Below are 24535 nucleotides of genomic sequence, written 5' to 3' on the forward strand. Positions count from 1 at the left end.
ATTTTTTTAATCTATATTTCATATGGGCGTGTTACAGTAGAAATGCATTAAACGGCGCTGTGAATGTTTACGTTTTTAATCAGGGTCCGTACTTTGCAGACGGTCCCTTAACAGCTTTAGCGCCCGCTGCAGCGATTCCTGCCATTTTCAGTAAATATTCTCGGAGAAACAGAAAGGTTAGGTGTTTTCAGAAAATCTGACGTTTGTAGTTTGTTCTCTGTTCTTCTGTGGTTTGGAAAATGTAATTTGGGAGAGTTTAGGACATTGCCTGTGAGCAAGAGAACGGCCGAAAGGCGAGTCTCCGCTGAATATCGAATATCAAACTAACTTTACTCCGCTAAGCAGCACCATGATGTCTTCTGAGTGAGTACACAATCTAATACTGTATTTTAACAGAAAATCTAAAATCTTACAGTAGTTCTTTTAGATAAAGTGGCATGATGCTAATCTTTACTGTGGGCTTTGTTCTTAGATAGATAGATGCTTTATTGATCCCCGAGGAAAAAAATAAAGCACACCCCTTCCTTCTGTTAAACACTTTACAGCAGGCATGTCAAACTCAGTTTGGCTCTGGGGCCGGATCCAGACTTTCTGTTCTCAGGTGGGCCGGATCAGTAAAAGAATGTCAACTCCAAATATTTAGCTTTGTTTTTCAGTACTATGCTTTATTATTCAGCCTACATTTTTAGCCTACCCTACATATTATAATCATGGATGAAAGGGATCTTTTCTAAGCACAACACATTTATTCATAAAACAATGGAAAAAAATGATTTTCATGTTTGGCGGTGAATGTGTTAACAACTGGTTTATTTGTTGAGTGAATGCAGTTTTACACCTGAACCAACTCACCACATCAACAAACTCAAGTGGGAGCTATGAAAAAAATATTTTCACCTTAATTGTCATACTGCTTTGAAATAAATAAAAAAAAGAAATACAAAATAAAAGTTATAGCAGTGCATGGGCAATAAGATTAGACTACATCAGATCAAACTACTAGGCTGGGCCTACTGAAGCTGAGAACATACTGCACCATATTAACTGTCTTTAATATGAAACCAGATGAATCTTATTTTTAATGATCTGTATTCATGAGTGCAAACAAATTTCGTGTCATCACACTTTCTCTCTCTCTCTCTCTCTCTCTCTCTCACTGCATTCCTGCAGTCTACTTACAGTCTAAGATTGCCGTGTCTGTGCTGCATGCGGGACATTTACTGCCCTCTAGCGACCGGAGAGAGCATTTAATTTGTATTCATTTAAAAAAAATCACAACTTTTGATAGAAATGAGCTAGAAACTCGCTTCTTTTTTGACATACTCAGAAATTTATGCCGGGCCGGATTAAATCATCCAACGGGCCTGGTACGGCCCGCGGGCCGTATGCTTGACATGCCTGCTTTACAGCGTGAGGACGGATGCTGGGGGAGTGTTACATTCTTCAGCTTTCATTTCATTATCATCTCATTTTAATGAGATACAAAATTGTTATTTTGAGATACTAAGTCATTATTTAGTGATTCTAAGTCATTACTTTAAGATACTAAGTCATTATTTTGAAGTACTAAGCCGTTATTTATAGATACTAAGTCATTATTCTGAGATACTAAGTTGCTAATTTGAAATACTAGCTCACTATTTTGATATTGTGTCTCATTAATTTAATATTCTGTATCATTTTGACATGCTATCTCATTATTGTAAGAAAAGTCTGGGATGATGATAAGCTTTCCTGTTTTGTTTTTAAATCACACCCTTTCCTTCCGTTTAACAGTTTGAAGTGTGAGGGTGAAGTGTTTACATTCTTCATCTTCCATTATAATCAGATACTATTTAATTATTTTAAAATACTAGGTCGTTACTTTGAGATACTAGGTCGTTACTTTGAGATACTAGGTCGTTACTTTGAGATACTAGGTCGTTACTTTGAGATACTAGGTCGCTCGGTCGCACTATCTACACTGAAAACTGGAATACGCGTCTAAACCGTGTTTTACTGTAGCCGCGTGCACAGCGCACCCGGAGGAGCGGAGACTGGCGCTTCTCGTGCAGAGACTTAAAATTGATCAGAAACTAGTTTTATACTTAAATAAACATGATTTAATGAGATCTAATAAACAATTATACACCAGAATGAACACTGCTTATCTGTACAACAGTGTAACGTTTTGGAAACATTTGGAGAGCTATTAAATAAGCAAATCAAATTGTTATCATATCACAGCACTAAATTCTTAGAGATCTTATTCTCATGTTTTCCAGATATATGTTTGGAGTAGGGATGCAAATTATCGATTAATTCGTTAATCATTAGTTGATTGATCTTATCGATCGACTTTCGATTAATTGATAAGCGGCGTTTTTACCTGAATTTTAGTGTTTCAATAGGGCCTTTAAAAATACCAGCTAAATAGTTAAAACACTGAGCTCAAAAAGTATATATTATATTATGATAATTATATTGTATTATATTATATTATATATTCCTCAAGTAATTATGCATTAGGAAAAGAAAGCAGACTTTTTATGGTATAAGAAAATACATTCTTTAATTTAAAAAAAGAAATAAATTAAGGACTGGCTCAGTTTTTGCGTTTTTGTAACATTAGACATATTAAAAAAAAAAAAAAAAGAATAGAAGAAATTAAATAGAGAGCCAAACAGATTATTATTGAGCCTATAGATTATGAAGAAACTGCATCTAGGCTATTAATTAGGAAATCCTCAACAATCCTCAATGCAAAGAGATCCTGAAACCCTGTACCGTCAACTGTCTTGATTGGCATCAAATCTCTCTTGATCATGCTGCATATCCTCTCTGTAATGTCCTCCGCCCTTCTCTCATCACACGCTCGCGCTCTCAGTGAAACTGTGACGGCGTTCAAATGATAACTGAGTGAGCTAGTGGAACTGTTGTATTTCAATACCGCATTACACAGAGAACATTTGACTTCTTTGCCTAAATTAACACTGTTGAAATGGTCCCACACCGCACTTATTTTCGCCTGCTTCATTTTGTTTTCAACCCTGGTCTCTCGCGAGTCGTGTTCACCTCTCGTTCTCACGCTCTGTTCAAGTTACTACAGTAGCGCCCTCTAGCGATTAATCGCGAGTAATACATTTTGTTCGAGCAACCTCTTGATCGACAATTAATCTAAAGTCGATTAATCATTTGCATCCCTAGTTTGGAGTGATATTACTGTATCATTTTGTAAGTAATTGGATAGCAAACGTCCATTCGGTTTTGTATAAAAGAGATTTCGAATCAAATTTGAAATCAAATTGTAATCATATCAGACAATGAAATCCGTGAAGAAGACATCCCATACTATTAATGACATGAGTAACAAAGAATATTACTGTATCATTTTGGAGTAATTGGATACCAAACTTAGGAAAAATGTCTATTCGGTTGTGCATAAACCAGACACAAACCCTAAGTCCTATAAAACCAGCAAATCAAATTGTTATACAATGACACCAAGACAGCCTTAAAGACCACATTCCATATTATTAATGACATGAGTAACAAAGAATATTACTGTATTATTTTGGAGTAATTGGATACCAAACTTAGGAAAAATGTCTATTAAGTTGTGCTTAAACCACATTTCGGAGCCTTATAAAACCAGCAAATCAAATTGTTATCAAATGCCGTCAAGACTGTCTTGAAGAACACATTGCATACTGTTAAGGAAATGAGTTACTGTATCATTTTGCAGTGATTGGATCCCAAAAGTGTCTATTCGGTTGTGAATAAACCCATTTTCGGAGTCCTATAAAACCAACAAATCAAATTGTTATCCAATACCACAAGGGCAGTCTTAAAGAACATATTCCATATTAATAATGACATGAGTAACAAAGAATATTACTGTATCAAAAGGAAATAGACATTTTTCCTAAATTTGGTATCCAATTACTCCAAAAAGATACAGTAATATCACTAGTTACTCATGTCATTAATAGTATAGAATGTGTTATTCAAGAATGTCTTAATGGTGAGAGATTCTGTCAACAACAAATTGTACTTTTATTAAGCTTTCTTAGGTTCTAAACTGTCTCACTCCTTAACCCCCCTTTTTCCCTATACACTCCTAACCTTTTGCCCCTCACCCTTATCTCTCACATCTCTCCTTTGTTTAACATAAGTTGATAGAGACACCCCCAATGATGACAACCCCCACATACTCCTCCATAAACCCTTACCCTTTCTCCCCCTGCTGTGTTCAAAGCAGTTTCTCCTGTATGTAAAGTCCTGCTAAAATGTCTTAGTAGCTCAGTCTAGTTCAGTCACAGACAGTAACAGACAGACAAGTCATATGGACTAGTCAGGCGGACACAGAGGGAGCAACGACCAACTAAGCTGTGCCCGTGTAGATTTTCTGTCTGCACGAGAATAAACTCAAGTCATCTCTCAAGCTGTCTCCTGATTCCTGATTCTGACTCCTGATTCCTGAAAGCCGAATTTCTAACAACTTGGTGCCGTGACCCGGATGGCTACTGAAACCTACTTGGTGAGTAAACGCCATTTCGAACTGAAGAGAAATTTTGGCTGGATAAAATAGGAGTCAGTAAATGTTATCCTCTCTGAACTGAGAGATGCTTGTTTGTTACTGCTAGAAGATCAGAATTAGTAACTGTTATCCTCTCTGAACTGAGAGATGCTTGTTTGTTACTGCTAGAAGATCAGAATTAGTAACTGTTATCCTCTCTGAACTGAGAGATGCTTGTTTGTTACTGCTAGAAGATCAGAATTAGTAACTGTTATCCTCTCTGAACTGAGAGATGCTTGTTTGTTACTGCTAGAAGATCAGAATTAGTAACTGTTATCCTCTCTGAACTGAGAGATGTTTTGTTTGTTACTGCTAGAAGATCAGAATTAGTAACTGTTATCCTCTCTGAACTGAGAGATGTTTTGTTTGTTACTGCTAGAAGATCAGAATTAGTAACTGTTATCCTCTCTGAACTGAGAGATGTTTTGTTTTGTTACAACTGCAAACTTAGGATTTGTTACTGGGATCCTCTCTAACAAAGAGAAACGTTTTACTTAGTTAGTGTTGAAACTTACTGCTGTAGTCCTCTGTGAAGAACAGTTTGTTGGTATCTGCCGGTAGTGTCTTTGTTTTGCTATTGTTTCAGAAAGCTTGGTTTTGTTCTCTTGTTTTCTCACCATGTCTGCTAAAGGCCAAAACATTCAGAATCTTGCTAAACCTCTTAACTATAAAAGCAGCACCTTAGTTAAGGGAGGGACTGAAATGCCACAATGGTCTGATTCTGATTTTGAAAGCGTAATCAGTGACATTGGGAAGAAACATATTTGTGAGCAAAAGTTAACTCAGTACTTTTCATCCAAAGGTTTCTCTGCTGATAGAGAATGGACTCAAAAAAACAGTAAAACAGCTTTAGGTTACAGCCTCAAGCACAACTCAGTTAAGGAATGTCTTTTTGTTATTAAGCATTACTGGGAATGCAAGTTGAAATCTATGGATGAAAAGTTAAAAGAAGCAGAAGGAAAGGTCTTAGAGCTAACTAGCGAGTGCAGAAGGCATAAAACTGCTACCAAACATGCCCAGAGCACATGCAAGCAACTGCAGCAAACATTGACAGAAGTTGAACAGCAACATGCCAAACTTAAGTCAAAGTCAGGGCCTCAGTGTTCTCTCCCTGTTGCCCCTACTCCAGGTCAGCCGTGTTACAAAGAGGATGGAAATCCTCCAGTAACAGTCAGGCTGTTTCCTGAATTGTCTGAGAGTGACCTCTCTGATGGGTCAGAATCTGTGTCATCAGATAAAGATTCTGACCATGCTACTGGTAAAACACACTTTCCAATCTGTGTTAAAATGAGACCTGTAACTGTTGTATCCTCTGAGGTACGTAATAGGAGAAATGAAGGTGGTGAAACCAGACTAGAAATTGGGCACATTCCTTTAGATGCAGCAACTTTGGACACAATATCCAAAGAGTTTAAACCTCCAAGGGAAATGGGGCTCGACTTCATTGACCTCATGCATAAGAAAAGGAATTTGTACTCACTACATCCCAATGATGCTGTAGCCATTGCTAGCCAAGTTCTTAACTTCACAGATGGTAGAGAACTTGCTAAAAAGGTGTTGAATGCTTTGGGTGACAAAGGCCAGAACCTTGACAAAGGGTGGGAAGCTTTTGATGACTGGATTAAATGCAAATGCCGTAAAACCACTGAATGGGGGCAGATTACTAACTGCAGACAAAGAAAGGGAGAGTCTGCAGCAGACTTCTGTGACAGGTTTGAAAGAATTTTTCTGCGCCATTCAGGTATCAGCCAATACAGTGCTGATAACATCAACAATACAACTGATGGTCCCCATTTTAGACAGCTGGTCGAGTCACTACAAACATATCTTAGGCAAGCTCTGGTGACTGCTGTTCCAAATTGGAGAAAAACTAAGTGGGTTGATCTTAAGAATGAACTGGACCGTTTGTATGTGGATCTTGAACCAAACCATGTTCCTGCATCCATACACATCCTCACAAAGAATGGATCAAACTTGGGTCCAACTCAAACATTCACTAATCAGAAAAAAGAGTGCCACTACTGCCATAGAATTGGTCACTTTTCTCGAGTTTGTCGTAAAAAGCAGGCAGATAGACGCAAAATGGGTGCTAGTTCTAGAGAAAGCACAATGGGAAATTCTTTTGGTGGGTTCTCACAGGGAAGCCCAGCTGGGATTTCCCAAGAACAGATATCACTGATAATCAAGACCTTACAGGGTGTCACAGGGCAGTTATCTTAGATATTCAGTGCTCTACAGGGAGTCACAGGGATTTCAACAGTTTCTCCTGCTTTGGCTTAAGCTAATTTGTCCTGCTACTTAAGCTCATATTTGTGCTATAGGTTGTTAAGAACTGATTTTGTTGGTTTTAAATCACAAAGTAGAATCTTAAGTTTCTTATGAACACAAGTTGAATTTACCATCCAGGTTGATCTTACCATAAGCTTAGTAGCATGTTAATATTATCTTATTGAGATTTGAATGCACTTTTCGAACAGTTTTATTTTGTTTTCAGTCCTGATTAAGTTATGTTGTGTTGCACAATTTTTGAGATAATGCACCAAACAAAGTTTTTGCAGACTTTAGGTGATGTAGTTATTGCATTTAGATAAAATGAACCACTATACGATCAATTAAACATTGTTATACACTGAATAAACCACTATACGATCAATTATACGATTCAAGTTTTATATTCTTTTCAGCTACAACCTGTAGTTTGAGTTCCTGATCTGTGGAACTCTGAGTATGGCTGAACTGATGTTGAAAGTGATCCAGATGGTTTCTGGATCAAAGGGGAAGCTAACACTAGCTTTAAAAGCACAATTTGGTCACAGTAGGGTAAACTTCTGACAACTAACGGGATTAGAGCAAATGTCTTGTTATTTCTGGTCAATGGGTCATGGTGAGGAAACATGAAACAATCTATTTAGATGAGAATGTCTCATTAGGTTTTGTTAGTTTCTGCTTGCTCCCCAGAACTGAGATCTAGGGTCAGTAAAAGAAGAGGTGGGTAATAGTACAGAGTCCCGAGGAAGAACCATGATTTCTATTTTCATGGGGGTTACCCTTTGGGATGAAGATTTCAACACACTGTACATTATCATAGCAGCCTCTTCTGAGGGACAGACAGTGGGGATAAGCAGATAAACTACAGAAAAAAAGACATAATCAACATCAATGAACAATTTACTGCTCAGTGTTTCCTCTGTTACAGATCTGTTGGAGCCAGACAGTGCTCCAGCCAATCCAGCATGGCGAGAACAATTTGTGACGTGTCGGACACAAGCCTCAACAGTTGAAGAGACAACTGATGTTCAAAGTGGACTTCCCAGATTACCTGCCTTTCACCGACATTGAAGCAATCGCCATGGACATCCACACACACACACACGCACACACAATGTGGCTGCTCAAAAGCTGAAGTTGTGATGTAAGAGGAGACATCACCACATGGGAGCAAGCCTCTTGGAAAACCATGGACAACTACTGAAACTTTCTTCATTATTCTTCAGGAACATTTTTGGGACCAAGTAACAGCCATAAACAGATCCAATACTTGGTTACATCAACTTTTCTGACATTTATGGTACAATTACAGTTGTATAGTTACAGCTCTTTAATTGTTTATACATATGACAATTTATTGTACATAGTTTTGTGATTCTCCATGTTGGGAGAATCAGAGGGAGCAATGAGAGATTCTGTCAACAACAAATTGTACTTTTTTATTAAGCTTTCTTAGGTTCTAAACTGTCTCACTCCTTAACCCCCCTTTTTCCCTATACACTCCTAACCTTTTGCCCCTCACCCTTATCTCTCACATCTCTCCTTTGTTTAACATAAGTTGATAGAGACACCCCCAATGATGACAACCCCCACATACTCCTCCATAAACCCTTACCCTTTCTCCCCCTGCTGTGTTCAAAGCAGTTTCTCCTGTATGTAAAGTCCTGCTAAAATGTCTTAGTAGCTCAGTCTAGTTCAGTCACAGACAGTAACAGACAGACAAGTCATATGGACTAGTCAGGCGGACACAGAGGGAGCAACGACCAACTAAGCTGTGCCCGTGTAGATTTTCTGTCTGCACGAGAATAAACTCAAGTCATCTCTCAAGCTGTCTCCTGATTCCTGATTCTGACTCCTGATTCCTGAAAGCCGAATTTCTAACAGTGGTATTGGATAACAATTTGATTTGCTGGTTTTATAGGACTCCGAAATGTGGTTTATGCACAACCGAATTAAAACTTTTTCTAAGTTTGGTATCAAATTACTTCAAAATGATACAGTAATATCCTTTGTTACTCATGTCATTAATAGTATGGAAAGTGCTATTCAAAGCTGCCTCTGTGTCATTGGATAACAATTTGATTTGCTGGTTTAAATAGCATTCTAAAATGTGGTTTATGCAGAACCGAATCAATTTTTTTTCTCCGTTTGGTATCCAATTTCTCAGTTATATCAGTTGTTACTTTTCTCATTAAAAGTATTCTTCAAGTCTGTTTGGTTTTATTGGATAACAATTTGATTTTCTTGTTTTATAGGACTTTGAATTCTGGTTTATGCAAAAGCGAATAGACATTTTACTAAGTTTGGTATCCAATTACTCCAAGATTATACAGTAAAATCACTTATTTTGCATGACATTTATAGTTATTTATAGTATTATAGAAATGTCTTCTTCAATGGATTTCATGGTTTGACTTGATAACAATTATTTTTTTTGTTTTTTTATAGCACTCCAAAATCTCTTGTATACAAAACCGAATGGACATTTTTGGCATCCAATTACTCCAAAATAATACAGTAATGTAACTTTAAACATATATCTGGGATACATGAGAATAAGAATCTATCTATATCTTTTTGACATGCTATTTCATTATTCTAGGTAAAGTCTGGCATGATGATAATCTTTACTGTGGGCTGTGTTCTTAAAGCACACCCCTTCCTTCTGTTCAACACTTTACAGTGTGAGGATGGAGTGTTTACATTCTTCATCTTTCATTATAATCAGAGACTATGTTGTTATTCTGAGATACTAAGTCATTATTTTGAGGCTCTAAGCTGTTATTTTGAGATAAAGAATTGTTATTTTGAGAAACTAAGTTGTTATTTTAAAATACTAAGTAACTAACACAATAAGTCAGCAATGAAACATTTTAGGGAACTGTGGTACTATATTAATTTGTTGTGCAAGTTTTTTCACTGCCTGTATGTTCTGGTTTCAGTGCTGACAAAGACAGACCTCGGTCATGGACACCTAGCCCCATCTCTCGGAAGAGGGTCGGATCATTAAAGCAACCGCCAAACTTTCATCAGGCAAAAAAAAAGCGCAGTGAGGAACATTTGCATCAGAATTTTATATACTTTTTATTTAACTTCATATGTACATGTAACATTTTTATACTCAGAAACAAAACCCTATATTTTTAAAGCTGTGAGATGTTGGGTTTGATGGGGTTTAGCAGCCTAAATATAGACTCCTGTTACGGGTATAGTACTTCCTGGTATCAGTTTCTGTTATTTATGCAATAATTCAGTAATAATTACATTTATTTCATTCATTACGTTTATTTTTACTGTATTTTCTCTCCTACAGGGTGCCTGTGGACCATGAAGATTATGTTTTGGATAATACTTAGTGGTAAGATAAGCTTTATGTTATAAAAATTTCACTTTTTATTGATCTGTACTTTAATACTTTTAATATTCAGCAAAAATGAAGAGTCATAATATTTTTTGTGTTTGCCACTATCCAAGCAAAACCTTGTATCTACATTGTTTCCCTTTGTGACATAATGTGAGTCTGCCAGTTGTTTTTGATTGTCATACGTTTATGATGAATAGATTAGTATAGATCGATAGTAGAGAACAGGTTTTTGGGACATTTATTTTCTTGCTCCCGTGCCAGACAACTCTGAAAAATCAGAGGAGACAATGTGTTCACATGGTTTACTGGTGCTCATTTTGGTGCATTTAGTTTTATGCCTGTGTAAAACTAGGGTGACCATATTTTTATTTGGGTAAACCAGGACACCTGGCTAAATGACGTCAACACCTAATTTGCATAATACATGTTTTTGAAGCTGTAAAGGATTAAGGTTGTGGGAATGAAAAAAGTGAGTTAAAACAACCTAAATATGTTAGAAATGGTACAAATGAACAACTTCTGTTGCTTTTTAAATAGGCTGTCACTTTTTTACAATAACTTCATTTTTACGTGAATTGTTTACGTTTTCTTAAGTTTTCTTTATTTTTAAACTTATCATAGATAAATTGTTCAGTGGTTCAATAGATATTTAGCTTTTTACAAAGAGGCAGACACTGTGGACAAGGTGAGTGACAGTCTGTGTGGTGAATGAGGTGAATAACTGAGACTGTGGAAGTTAAATTCAGTCCGCAGCAAGCTGTTTCTCCGGAGAGGAAATTGTCAGTCGTCAGAGCTGGAATGACTAATGCCTGAGTTGACTTGGTTCCAGTTAAACATTCAGATATCAGCAATCATTGTTAGTGATATCAGTTGATAACAATGCATTGTGGTGTTTTGTGTATCCAAACAACATGGAAACAGGTCCACAGCTAGAATCAGAATCACTTTATTTCTCTAAGTGTATTATACAAGGAATTTGACTTGGTGAGAGCAACACATGTATGACATGTAACAGTTACAGAGGCTGTTGATAAACATTATACTACAAAAGAAGGTACAATAAACAATAATTAGGATAAGAATATAGTTAAAAGTACTAAAGGAATAAAGAGCACTGAAGCGCAATAAAAGGTAAAAGATAAATGAAATGAAATAAAAATAAAAATAAAAATTGTACACATATGAATATTATTGTATCCACAATTTCTTGAGGTAGGTTTATGTTAAATATTGTTTAAAGAAAGTTGCAGATGATGTTTACAGTACATAAGAACATCTGTACAGCTGGGCAAATAAGCAAAGTGCAAGTAAACAAATTGTAAGTCAAGTCAGTACAGTTCAGTGAGCACATGTGCACTGCAGCCATCTTGGATTCTGAGGCAGTGAGATGGTGAGGAAGCAGGGGATGCATGGGCCTACCCACACAACAGCAACACCATGCTGATGCCACACACCTAAAACTCAAAGGACAAAATGTTTTCAGAGATACAGCCTTAGTTATTAAGATATAGCACAAGTACAAGTGCTAGATAAAGTTAACCGTTAAACTTCACTTAACATCACTCTCTCAGCGTCGCTCGGCCATGAATCCAAAAGAAATGCTACCAATGCCGTGGGGCGAGTGGAGGATGCCTGCCATGGTGCTAAGGCGCTGCTCTCCCTGTTGCTAAGCAGCTATTCTCCCAAACACAAGATAGCTAATGCTTACTAATTGGTTTAAACACAGCTGTAAGCTGTAGCTAACGAGACAGTGTTGGCTCTGCTGCAGCCTGGGTTCAGCTCTGTCTGTGAGCGGTCCCGAGCTGAGGTGGGCGAGGCCATGAACTCACAAGTTGACGTAGACCCATGTGCTTTTCCTTGTTGTTGGAGGTTGAGGAAGAGTTTCATGCATTTGTAGCCAGGTGGTGAATTGAGAATACACCTTTAAAATGTGTGTCTGTAACTTTAAGAAACACAATCAGAAGTGTTGTCACCCTGAGAGAGGAAAGGGAGGAGCTAAGAGCATGGTAGAGAAGGAGGCTCAAGCTGCAGTGTATGGTGGTGTTCCATTTTAGGATCCATCCAGAGCCATCCTAATGAAATAAGAGGTAGAAATCAGGAAATACTGAACAATATAAGGTTTAGTTGGCCTATAACAGTAGTAGATGCCTATTTTGCTTTTCTAAACATGTATTTTTGATGAATCACAACCAGATGCGGGCAGATGGCATTGTTTCTGTGGGGTAGTGTGCTCCTCGTGGTCAAGCCTTGTATTTTTCTGGGTTACAGAAGCTGTTTGTCCAAGTTCTCTTGATGAAATGCTCAAGTCTTGTTGAGTAAAGCTGAGTAAATCGAGGTGAGCTTAAAAACAAATATAAAAAGAGCTCTGTTAATGGTATTAATGTGGTATTTATCTATTTTCTGTAATTAGTGCCACTACCAAATACTGTGCTGTGTTCTTAGTTAGGGTTTTTACAGTGTATTCATTTTTATTTTTATTGTTTTGAGTACAATTTAATCAGCTCTGATAAAAGTCTATAAATACGTGCACTGCAGTTGCAGTAAGTCAAAGATAGGTGGTGCAGTGTTGTTGTGCATTGAGACTAATATTAATACTAATAGTGCTGATTGTCTTTATTTTGCTTTTATTTCATATTTGAGGCTCATTGTCTGTAAGAAGCCAGTGATTTATTTTTGTTTGTTTATTTCCTATTGTTTTATAATTAATATACATTTTATATTCAATATATTCAAAAAATCCCTAGAGTGGGATCTATCAGAATAAAATACCCGAAAAAGTATTTTGTCATTTGGTGTGCGTCCTTTCCCCGGTGACACATTCATACAGCATTCATATACAACTCAGAGAGACCTATAGTATTATACAAAGAACAAGAAAAAGTGTTTTTAGCGTAAGCAGACCTTTAAGCCAGGCAATGATTCTGTATTTCCTTCAGGCAAGGCACATTTCTAGGTTATTTTTTGAAAACCACAAAACATTCAGCCATGTGACTTACTTTTAAGTGAATACTGCCTGATAAGCATCATGCATTTCAGTGTTCCATATTGTAGTGCGTTTAACATGAGTCCTTCTCTCCAATCCCAGCTCCATATGAGGACCCAAAATGGGTGATTCACTACAACTGTGATGCCTTACTGTTCACACTTTCCACATCCCATGGATTTCCTGAGCCCACTGTCTCTTGGAAGTCTCCTACCGGGACAAGCATCACAACCATGGAGCTTGACACCAACACCTACACCTACAGTGTGAAAAGCAACCTGACGCTTAGCCTGAACAGCACGCAGATTGAAGCTGTTGAAATGAAGTTGAAAGCATTTTATTAAAGAAGCAACATTTCACCCTCAGACTGGTATGCCTGTTTCCACCATTTGTAATGACATCTGATGTCTAAAAAACATCAATCTGATGTTCAGCTTTTGCATCCATTTTGTAATATTTCCATGCATTTTGTAATATTACTGCATCTCTGCATGTGAGAGTTTTGTGGTCAAATTGGCAAAGTGACTCAGTACTGGATTATGCATGCATATTCAATAGAAAACAACATAAAAAGAGATATTTCAGGTAATTTTGGATCACTTCTATTGGTCCATTCATCAAGAAATAGTGACTCAATGTAAGGGACAGTTTGAATGTTTAAATTATGTAGTAAACTAAAAATAAAAAATTATAAAAAATGGAAATTCTTGTTTTTCATTGGACAGCGGTGACATTGTTAATCACAAAATTAATTTATCACAATAGGATAAAGTAGCAGTTGTCCATCTTTGTGTTCGAATGAAAAAAAATGTGTCATAACATGTATACTGTACATTTAAATTTATATAAGACCTCATTCTGGATACAATCTATATCCAGGATGTCCTCTCTCACTTTGTTCTTCTTCTGTGCTGCACTTCTGTTGACAGCATCTTATTTTACCAAGAATACATTCTGACTGCTAGATTGATTAGTTGATTTGTACGTATTTTTAAATCACATAAACACACCTACTAATGAGATTCATAGCAGTTTAATGTGGTTGTGTATAGATGAATAGTGTACATTTTTATTTTTTTCTGTTCTTACAGGATGCTGTGTAAGTAATGGTGCTCATAAAAATAGGCCCTGTCTTTTGTTCGGTTTTCCTACAATTCCTACAGTGTTCTTAGCTACATTTTTGGGGCTTTTGTTTGCAACACATTAATGGCAAGCAAAGCATGGCTAAAACAATACATTTCAGTTTAAATTTATTATTATTTTTACAATGGAAGTTGTCACAAAGCAGCCTTACAGGTTCCTGGTCTGAGCATCTTTTGACTAAAGCTGATGTTGACAGTAGCAAGAAGGATCACAAAAAAAGATGAGAAAGCTTCATAAAACACAACTGGCACATGCTGCATTACAGGGGTTGGACAATGAAACTGAAACACCTGTTATTTTAGTGTGGGAGGTTTCATGGCTAAATTGGAGCAGCCTGGTGGCCAATCTTCATTAATTGCACATTGCACCAGTAAGAGCAGAGTGTGAAGGTTCAATTAACAGGGTAAGAGCACAGTTCTGCTCAAAATATTGCAATGCACACAACATTATGGGTGACATACCAGAGTTCAAAAGAGGACAAATTGTTGGTGCACGTCTTGCTGGCGCATCTGTTACCAAGGCAGCAAGTCCAGGGCAAGTTACCCGGTATCCAGGGTAATGTCAGCATACCACCAAGAAGGACCAACCACATCCAACAGGATTAACTGTGGACGCTGTAAGAGGAAGCTGTCTGAAAGGGATGTTCGGGTGCTAACCCGGATTGTATCCAAAAAACATAAAACCACGGCTGCTCAAATCACGGCAGAATTCAATGTGCACCTCAACTCTCCTGGTTCAACCAGAACTGTCCGTCAGGACAATAAATTATTGTGGTCTAAAACCAGGTGTTTCAGTTTCATTGTCCAACCCATGTAAATACAATAATTTAATAACATAATTAAATGCAATAATAAATGTTTTCCTTCCTTTCCTAAATGTTTTCCTTCCAATTACTTGTTGATTTAGCGTATTTAAGGGCAGGCAGGTACTTAATTGGTAAACACACTGGTTGAGCGTGGCTGGTATGCCGATAGGAGTTGCTGTTTATTGAGCATTTTGGTGGTAGCTGCCAATCCACATTACAACTCATTCCAGTGTACAGTGTGTAAATAGATTTGTATATATTGTGGCATGGAAGAGGAAGGAAGACCTGTGAGACTCATAATGAATGCTCATAAGCTCTTTTATTAAACAGGCTTGTCACTCACTTACAGTCTTTAACAAGACTAGGGGAGCTAAAACCATTCTACCCCAAATAGGCTACCAACAGAACCAAGTGACTAAACTCACTACTCACTTACTTTATGGTGAGTGCCCTAAACAGCACCCATCTGCATGGCCCCTCCCCATACCCTAGGTTACGGGGGAGGTACCAACTACGTAGGCTAGAGCAACACAGCACACGTAGCACAACAGAACACATAAGGCCACACACACAGAAGAACAGAAACATGCCTACAGGCAGCCACACACACAACCCAGAGCCGCCACAATATTGTATATTTCGTTTGTCACAATAAACACTACAAAAGGGACACTTACCTGGTTCCAGACTGTTTTTACGTCTCTGCATCACCTCTCTCCGGTAACCTCCTGACCATTGCCCTCACACTACCACAATGGCAAAAGGTGAAATATAAAGGGGAAGAATTTTTTTTTGTTTGGCACATATCTAACTTATTGTTTCTAAGGTTAGACACTAGATGTCACTTGAGAAAAAAAACATAATAATTTGTTAAAAGTTGTGTCTTTTCTTATTAAGAGAAGATCACTTTTGTATCTTTTCAATATTTTTCTAGATTTTTAGATAGGAGAGAAATATTTCTGACAAATAAATAAATAATTGGAGATTTATTAGTATTTTATTACATGCTCTAACGTTTAACAGAGCTGATTGGCTGATGAATGAATGGTTGTTTCAAGACTCTGAGAAAACTATTCCAGGTGACTCTACCTCATGAAGACTCTGAGAAAACTATTTCAGGTGACTCTACCTCATGAAGACTCTGAGAAAACTAAACTATTCCAGGTGACTCTACCTCATGAAGACTCTGATAAAACTAAACTATTCCAGGTGACTCTACCTCATGAAGACTCTGAGAAAACTAAACTATTCCAGGTGACTCTACCTCATGAAGACTCTGATAAAACTAAACTATTCCAGGTGACTCTACCTCATGAAGACTCTGAGAAAACTATTCCAGGTGACTCTACCTCATGAAGACACTGAGAAAACTATTCCAGGTGACTCTCCCTCATGAAGACTAAATACTCAAAATTAAAATACTAAGAGTGTGCAGATCTGTCCTTAAAACTAAATGTGCTACTCAGAAGAATCTAAAGTATAAAACATATTTAGGTTTAACACTTTTTTATGTTTATAAAATAGTTCTGCATGTGTTCCTGTATAGCTTTAATACAGTCTTCAATATTACATATATATTATAATGTAAAAAATCATAAAAAGAAAGAAAACACATTAAATGAGAAGAGTTATGTCCAAAATTTTGAATTATAATAGTTTACAGTTATTTAGGAGCTGCTGCTTTAGAAAGGAGCAACGTATTCTGAATCAGTGATGGGAGTCGACATCTCCTGTGGGTCCTATAGCGCTGCGCAGCTGCAGGGATGCTCTGAATTACAACTGGTTAAAATTGCGTGTGTGTGTGTGTGTGTGCGTGTGTGTGTGTGTTTTCTCATGAGACTGAAAGCGAATAAAGTTTATCCTTCAGTTTTAGTACTTTATTCCTGAGACAGCTGGAGCTCTTTGAAGTAAATGTGTTAAAATATTGAATAAATAATGGGGGATTTCCGAGCGGAAAGTGAAAGTTGAGCACCACCCATATACATTCAAGATGCGAGACAACAGCAGCACATCGACTTCTTCTGAGTGAGTACACAATCTAATACTGTGTTTTAGCAGAAAATATAAAACCGTACAGTAGCTTGTTTAGATAAAGTCTGGCATAATGATACGTTTTACTGTGGGCTTTGTTCTTCACCCCTCCTTCTGTTAAACACTTTACAGCGTGAGGACGGTAAATGAGGACGGATGCTTCATCTTTCATTTTAATGAGATTACTAAGTCGTTATTTTGAGATACTAAGGCATTATTATGAGATACTAAGCCGTTATTTTGAGGTACTAATCCGTTATTATGAGGTACTGAGTCGTTATTTAGAGACAGTAAGTCATTATTCTGAGATACTAAATTGTTAATTTGAGATACTAGCTCACTATTTTGATATTGTGTCTCATTAATTTAATATTCTGTATCATTTTGACATTCTATCTCATTATTGTAAGTAAAGCATGGCATGATGATAAGCTTCCCTGTGGGCTTTGTTTTTTTAAATCACACCCTTTCCTTCCGTTCAACACTTTGAAGCTGAGGGCGTACTGTTTACATTCTTCATCTTCCATTATAATCAGATACTATTTCATTTCATTCAAATACAAAGTAGTTATTTTGAGATACTAAGTTGTTATTTTGATGTATTAAGTCATTATTTTAACATAATAAGTCATTATTTTGATATTCTAAGCCGTTATTTTGAGATACTAAGCCGTTATTTTGATATTCTAAGCCGTTATTTTGAGATACTAAGCCGTTATTTTGAGATACTAAGCCGTTATTTTGAGATTCTAAGCCGTTATTTTGAGATACTAAGTCGTTAATTTGAGATACTAAGCCATTAGTGTAAGATACTTAGTCATTATTTTGAGCCTCTAAGCTGTTATTTTAAAATACAAATTCGTTATTTTGAGATATTAAGGCGTTATTTTTGAGATACTAAGGTGTTATTTTGAGATACTAAGTTGTTATTTTAAAATACTAATTTGTTATGTTGAGATACTAAGTCGTTATTTTCAGATACTCAGCCGTTATTTGGAGATACTAGGTCATTTTTTTTGAGCTGCCAAATTGTTATTTTGAAATACTATCTCATTATTTTGAGATGCTAGGTCATTATTTTGAGATGCTATCTCAATATTTTGAGATGCTATCTCAATATTTTATATATTATTTTATATATCTATCTCAATATTTTATATATTATTTTATATATCTATCTCAATATTTTAAATATATTATATCATTTTATTGATACTATGTCATTATTTTGATATACTAAGTCTTTATTTTGAGATACTCAGTCGTTATTCTGAGATACTATCTTATTATTTTGAGATACTAAGTCATTAATTTGAGATGCTATCTCATTATTTTGAGTCAGCAAAAAACATTGTGTCAGCAAAGTGTCCATTTATTATCTTAAAATATCAACTTAGTATCTCAAAATAATGAAATTTACGTGATAATGAGGGGAAAAATATGTACTTGTCACACCTGGCTCTGAAGGTGCTCCCTGTATCTCCTGCTTCTGGGTCTACCTGGGATCTCCCTGCTACAGACTCCATTGCCCAGAATGCACCACACAGACCATAATAATCCGTGTATCATTCGTTCATTTGATATTCAATTGAGAATCAAAATCGGAAAATTAAAAAACCAATTCGTTTTTTCGTTTTTTCGTTTTTGAATATAATACCAAAAAACGAATAACGGCTTGTATTTTGTATTTTTATTTGGTTATCCAAACAAAAATTGGAAATTTAAAAAACGGACCAGGAGCCGAATTTGATTTTGATTTTGAACTTGACCCATTTGTGTGCCCCGGAAGTTACTGATTTGTTTATTCTTGGTGGGTTTCTGTTGCGCGGGAGTTCACTGCAGTGTTATCTACACAGTCTGTATTGCTGTAGGCTTTGGATGGAGTTGAGGATGGAGAGTTTTATCTTGTTCAGAGGAACTAAACGCGTTGCAGTGAAAGAAGACGATATGACAACAGAAAAAATCGGCAGGATCTTTCAGGTGTTTGTCTAACGTTCCGTAGCTAAATGTCATATTTAGTTAATGTTATTCTGTGAATTGCCGCCTACTAAATATGACATTTAGCTACGGAACGTTAGACAAACACCTGAAAGATCCTGCCGATTTTTTCTGTTGTCATATCGTCTTCTTTCACTGCAACGCGTTTAGTTCCTCTGAACAAGATAAAACTCTCCATCCTCAACGGCCCTCTCCAATTCTGTGTTCGATACATGTCTTTTTTGCTTAAGGTCGTGTTGAACACAGAACCTTCTAACACTCATTGCAGAACATCGCTGGATCCCCATTTGCTGCAACGTGCACGAAATCTCTTCATGCGTCTTACCACCTTCAAAAAGATCTTTAATTAGGCCAGAATGTGGTTCCAGTCCGGCCATGCTGCCTACAGCAATACAGACTGTGTAGATAACACTGCAGTGAACTCCCGCGCAACAGAAACCCACCAAGAATAAACAAATCAGTAACTTCCGGGGCACACAAATGGGTCAAGTTCAAAATCAAAATCAAATTCGGCTCCTGGTCCGTTTTTTAAATTTCCAATTTTTGTTTGGATAACCAAATAAAAATACAAAATACAAGCCGTTATTCGTTTTTTGGTATTATATTCAAAAACGAAAAAACGAAAAAACGAATTGGTTTTTTAATTTTCCGATTTTGATTCTCAATTGAATATCAAATGAACGAATGATACACGGATTCATAATCACCTGAATACTGATTTTACTTGTTTCACTCACTCGCTCAAACACAATATATACCCCTGCACTTCACTCACACCTCGCAGAGTATTAGATCTGATTCCGTGCTTTTGAGCTGGACTGTCTTCTTTGGGATCTTTTCTATCTTTGTATCTGCCTGCCCTGCCTCATGTTTACCACGATTTTGGATTGACCTGTATTAATAAAACCTCTTATTTTTACTTTTTGTCTTATTTCTGCCTTACCCAGATAATGCAGATTTTTTATTTTTTTTTTATTTTAGGGGGCAGGAATGGGCATCAATACGTGCCTTTTGTGTCCGCAGCACAGTTGTTTAAAGTGGGTAAGTACATTTTTTACACTTATTTTAGTTTTACTCTTGTAGGTTTCTGACAGTGTTTTTACCTGACTATAAGAATAGAATATAAAAGGATTGTGTATCTCATTTGTATTCTATTATTATTGCTTGAACTGTTGCAGCGTAGAGAGGAACATTTAAATAAAACTAATATCAACAGTGTAAACGAGTCCCAACCATTCAGCCTTTAAATGAATGTTTATTTAATGGCAGAATTTCAACAAAAACTGTAGCCAATTAGGAAATGTTACATAAAGGTTGTTTTTCCCTCATCCACATTAACCATCCCTACTCGATCTTAGAAAATTGCTGTGAGGATTTTATTGCATTCAGTGACTTTAAGTGCTTATGCGAGGACATCCCATCTCATCCTCAATTTCCCAGAATTTATGGATTGAGAATGTCTATTAAAAACAATTTAAAAACTGCAAAAAATGTATTACAGTGATAATATATATATATATGTTCCTACATTGGATTTCTCAGATTTCTTGAGTTATCTCGGAGAGCTTAACAAAGTTGAGGACTCTCTGATCCTAAAGGCCCTCTGCTTTTCCCAAATTGGACATGCTTGATTTTGGGTTGAAATTTTATGGCTAAACTGAGAAATTCTGCTTTGTTTGGGTTCTTCTCTCTCCAGTTTACTGAAAGGAGAAAGCACCAAAAAAGAAGGGGCATTCCAACAAGGCCGTGTCAGGAGGGGTGTGAGTCCATTAGTCTTTATTTATTTCTTTAGTGAAACAAAGCAGAAACTGTGAAGATGAAAGGTGAACAAGCCCAGTGCTAGACTTTTTGTGGGCTGGTTTTCGGCCAGTTAACAGGCCTCAGTCTGCTGGAAATTCCCCTTCATGTCCAGTACTGTAGGTACTTTCTAGATGAAGCAAAAGCAAAACAGAGATTTTCTTTCTAAATGCGTTGAGAACCTGGAGGTCACCCAGAGGACAAGCAGTCCTCAGTCCACGTTTATGCCTGTTCGATATAAACTGCCTGGCATAGGTCTTTAAAAAACTGCCGGTTTTAAAATGCATCCTTTGTTCCTAGATAGCTTCAAACCTCATCATGCAGTGATGTCACAGGCAGATTTGTAAATGATTACAGGTGTTGTCTGATTAGACACTGGGTCTTGCCAGAAGACAGCATACAATTGATTGCCCTACAAAAAAATGCACTTAAAGGATACTTTTGGGTAGTGTACCTCTTGGTGAGAGACTGTTGACTGCCAAACATGTCTCTACAGTAATTACGATTAATGATTCAAACCAGGAAAATGGTCACCAATTCACAGTAAAGTTTTCCAAGAAAGATTTTTGGCAGATTGCAAAACTTCATTAGCCTGCCTGGTTGCCAATCTAACATTTATGGCACCAGCTGAGACTCCATCTTTGGCAACCGACACTGCCTGGCTAAACAAAAAAAGTCTCCACCTGGATTTAAGTAAGTAAATGATGTGGGGTTGATGCTGCAGTTGGTCTGCAGGTTTAGGTTCAGCAACAGTATGTGCTGAAAGAATGAGGTCAGCTGACTACCTGAATATACTGAATATAGACCAGGTTATTCCATCAATGGATTTATTCTTTCCTGATGAACACGAGCATATTCCAAGATAACAATGTCAGGATTCATGGGGCTGGAATTGTGAAAGAGTGTCTCAGGGGGCCTGAGATCATCATTTTCACACATTGAGAGAGTTCACCACAGAGTCCAGATCTTAACCTCATTGAGAATCTTTGGGATGTGCTGGATGGAGAAGTGGAGTGGATGTGCAGCGGTCAGACTCTACCATCATCAATGCTGCTGCAAGATCTTGGTGAAACATTAATGCAACACTGGTTTAAAATAAATCTTGTGACATTGCAGAAGCTTATTGAAACAATGCCACAGTGAATGTGTGCTGCAATCAAAGCTAAAGGCGGTGCAACAAAATATTAGGGTGTGACCTTTTTGTGGATAAGTGTGCAGGATCTACAGGTCCAGCTGCAACAACTATGGTCAAATGTGCTGCAGGATGCCATACAGAACCTGTATGTCTCCATGTCCAGCCATATATATACTATTTTGCCCAGCCTGGAGCCACCCAATAGGGACTAGAGCCTCATTTGAACTGTAAGTTTAACCTAATAATTGTATCCTTTTACTTTAATATTGCAATCACATATCACACATATGAGGTTTCCTTCCATTCAAGCTGCTCCTTCTTGGTGCATAAAGTTTTGTCAAAAACTGTATATACTGTATTTCAAAGTGAAAGTAAACTGTGCAAAATAACTTTTTTTGTACTGACCACTCATATAAACCAAAAATCAAATAAGAAAGAACAGTTCAAAGTGTGTAACAGCATTTAAACATTCACCCCTGACCTTGATTACTCCCTAGCTTTGTCATATTTCATAGCGCTTTCTTACAATAACCTACAATTTACCTATAATCATTGTTTTCCACTCATTCTTCAGTACTACACAAAACAGTTTTCCCACAATTGTCTCACAAGGTCTCAGTTGTATGTATTTGTCTGTGTTAACTAAACCCTTGTTTAAAGAGTGTAGAATGTAGAATGAAAAGGGATCTTAATCTACAGTGTATTTATTACATTTAAAATAGATTCTCTTTAAAATTTTCTTTAAGGCTTCATTCAAACAGAAATTGAAAGATGGGCCAAATACAATGTTTATTTCAAGCTGTTCACACAATAATTTTTATGTAAGTCATATCTAGTATCATTGTCTAAATAGTCCACACTGTGTAACTGTCATACATGCACAAAACAGCCTTGCTTCACATTAAGTTTCGGTTTAATCCTTGTTAGAAACTCAAGCTCAGTCTGACAGCTGGGATTGTCACTGATAATTTTCTCAGGCTCACTGAAAAAGAGGATATTATTCAGCCAAGGACAGGCAGCCATTTCTATGAACTTGGTTTTTAAGCTCACATGATTTGGCAGTGTTGGCCATTTTATTAGAAACACGAGTCGTCTAATGTTATTGAAGCAAAGACTTCAGTTCAAAGGGTTATGGGTTCTGTTAGTTAATTACCCAATCAATGAAACCCTTATTCACAGCTGTTGTGCATTTTCCAATCTACAAACTTTCATTTTTTCCTTCTCCTTGATGTAAAGGTGGAATGCATTCTGATGTTTTGCCATTTACACAGCCACACAAACGACACACCTGCGTCACATATAAATGTAGCCTAATTGATTTTTCTCAAAATGGAGAAATGGTTAATATATGGTTATTCGTTTTGAGGGCTCCAATAATTAATATGTGTTTACCCAGCTGGCATTTCTACGTTGAATAAATGATCAATGTTAATGTTATGGTTGAATCAACGTTGAATCAACATTGATTTTAAAAAGTGAATTAATGTTGATATGGTAATGTTGTTTCAACGTCATACGTTTAACCTTTAATAAACCAAAGCTCACTAAAATTAGAAAATCCTCTGGTTAACAGAGTGTTAACAATAAACTTACATCACTGCAGTAAAGCTGAGTATAACGAAAGTTACCCACCACTACCAATCTGATTCAACATCTGATCTCAAAAACACTAAAACAGTTAAACTATTACAACATGAACATGGTGTTAAATTAAAAAGCAGTTACTGCAAATAGAAGTAAAACACTTCTTCATTCCTCCATCCAACCGTTTTTAGAAATTATATGGTGATGAAATGTAAAATGATAATTAAAAACGCAGAGGGTTTAGGCACTTTATCTTGATTCAATGTCATATTTTCAACCATTTAACATTAAATTTTGATTCAACTTTGTTTTAACATTGAAACAACAACAGACACTTCTTTAGTCACATTTCAATGTTAAAGGTATGTTGTGTGCCAGCTGGCTACACACAACAAGACCATACATCTGTAGGCAGTTAAGCAGAGCAGAGTCTGTTCATTCAAAACCAAGGGTGTGTCTTTCAAGTACAAGCAGATATTTCAGGCCTGTGGTCATGGAAAAGGCGATCTCTTGTTTACTATTTCACTTTCACTGCTTCAGTTCTTGTTTTTTGCTACCCCAATCCTTAAAACTCACTCTCTCTATGAGTGTGTATGTAGGTGTGTATGCACATACAGTGCTGCTAGAAAACATGTGAATCTAATTTTTTTTTTCTCCCCAATTTACACGGCCAATTACTCAATCCCAGAGACTGTAAAAAAGATGGACACTGTGCCGCTGTTTCCATTCATTGAATGAAAATGAAGCCAAAATCTTCCGCCAGGTTGGCGATTCTGAAACCCGATTCTGCGCAGTAGAGACCAGAGGAGGGAGAAAGACTGTGGATAGCAACCTACTCATTTAAATAACCCCGCCCCTGAGGGCTGCCT

The 24535-nt window shown here is 36.8% G+C and overlaps 2 protein-coding genes across 9 annotated transcripts in view; both read left to right on the forward strand.

Moving 5' to 3' along the window:
- Nucleotides 1-13538, forward strand: part of LOC111192138 (CD276 antigen-like) — a 76278-nt gene extending 62740 nt beyond the window's left edge. Inside the window, exon 4 of the mRNA XM_049467546.1 lies at nucleotides 13276-13538. Within this exon, the coding sequence (XP_049323503.1) occupies nucleotides 13276-13517 (242 nt within the window). The 3' untranslated portion in view covers nucleotides 13518-13538. The remainder of the gene's footprint in view (nucleotides 1-13275) is intronic.
- Nucleotides 1-24535, forward strand: part of LOC103033381 (CD276 antigen-like) — an 89328-nt gene that overhangs the window by 35858 nt on the left and 28935 nt on the right. Inside the window, exons 1-3 of one of the 8 annotated variants that reach the window (XM_049467537.1) lie at nucleotides 16889-17146; nucleotides 20132-20191; nucleotides 20847-20910. The exons of 1 other annotated variant lie outside the window; for it this stretch is intronic. The gene's annotated coding sequence lies outside the window, so the exon portion shown is untranslated. Of the gene's footprint in view, nucleotides 1-16888; nucleotides 17147-20131; nucleotides 20192-20846; nucleotides 20911-24535 lie in introns of those variants that run through there. 6 more of the 8 variants (XM_049467540.1, XM_049467536.1, XM_049467541.1 and 3 more) reach the window with 6 other exon arrangements.

This window comes from Astyanax mexicanus, chromosome 1 (assembly GCF_023375975.1).
Source record: "Astyanax mexicanus isolate ESR-SI-001 chromosome 1, AstMex3_surface, whole genome shotgun sequence".
NCBI classification, from domain to species: Eukaryota; Metazoa; Chordata; class Actinopteri; order Characiformes; family Acestrorhamphidae; genus Astyanax; species Astyanax mexicanus.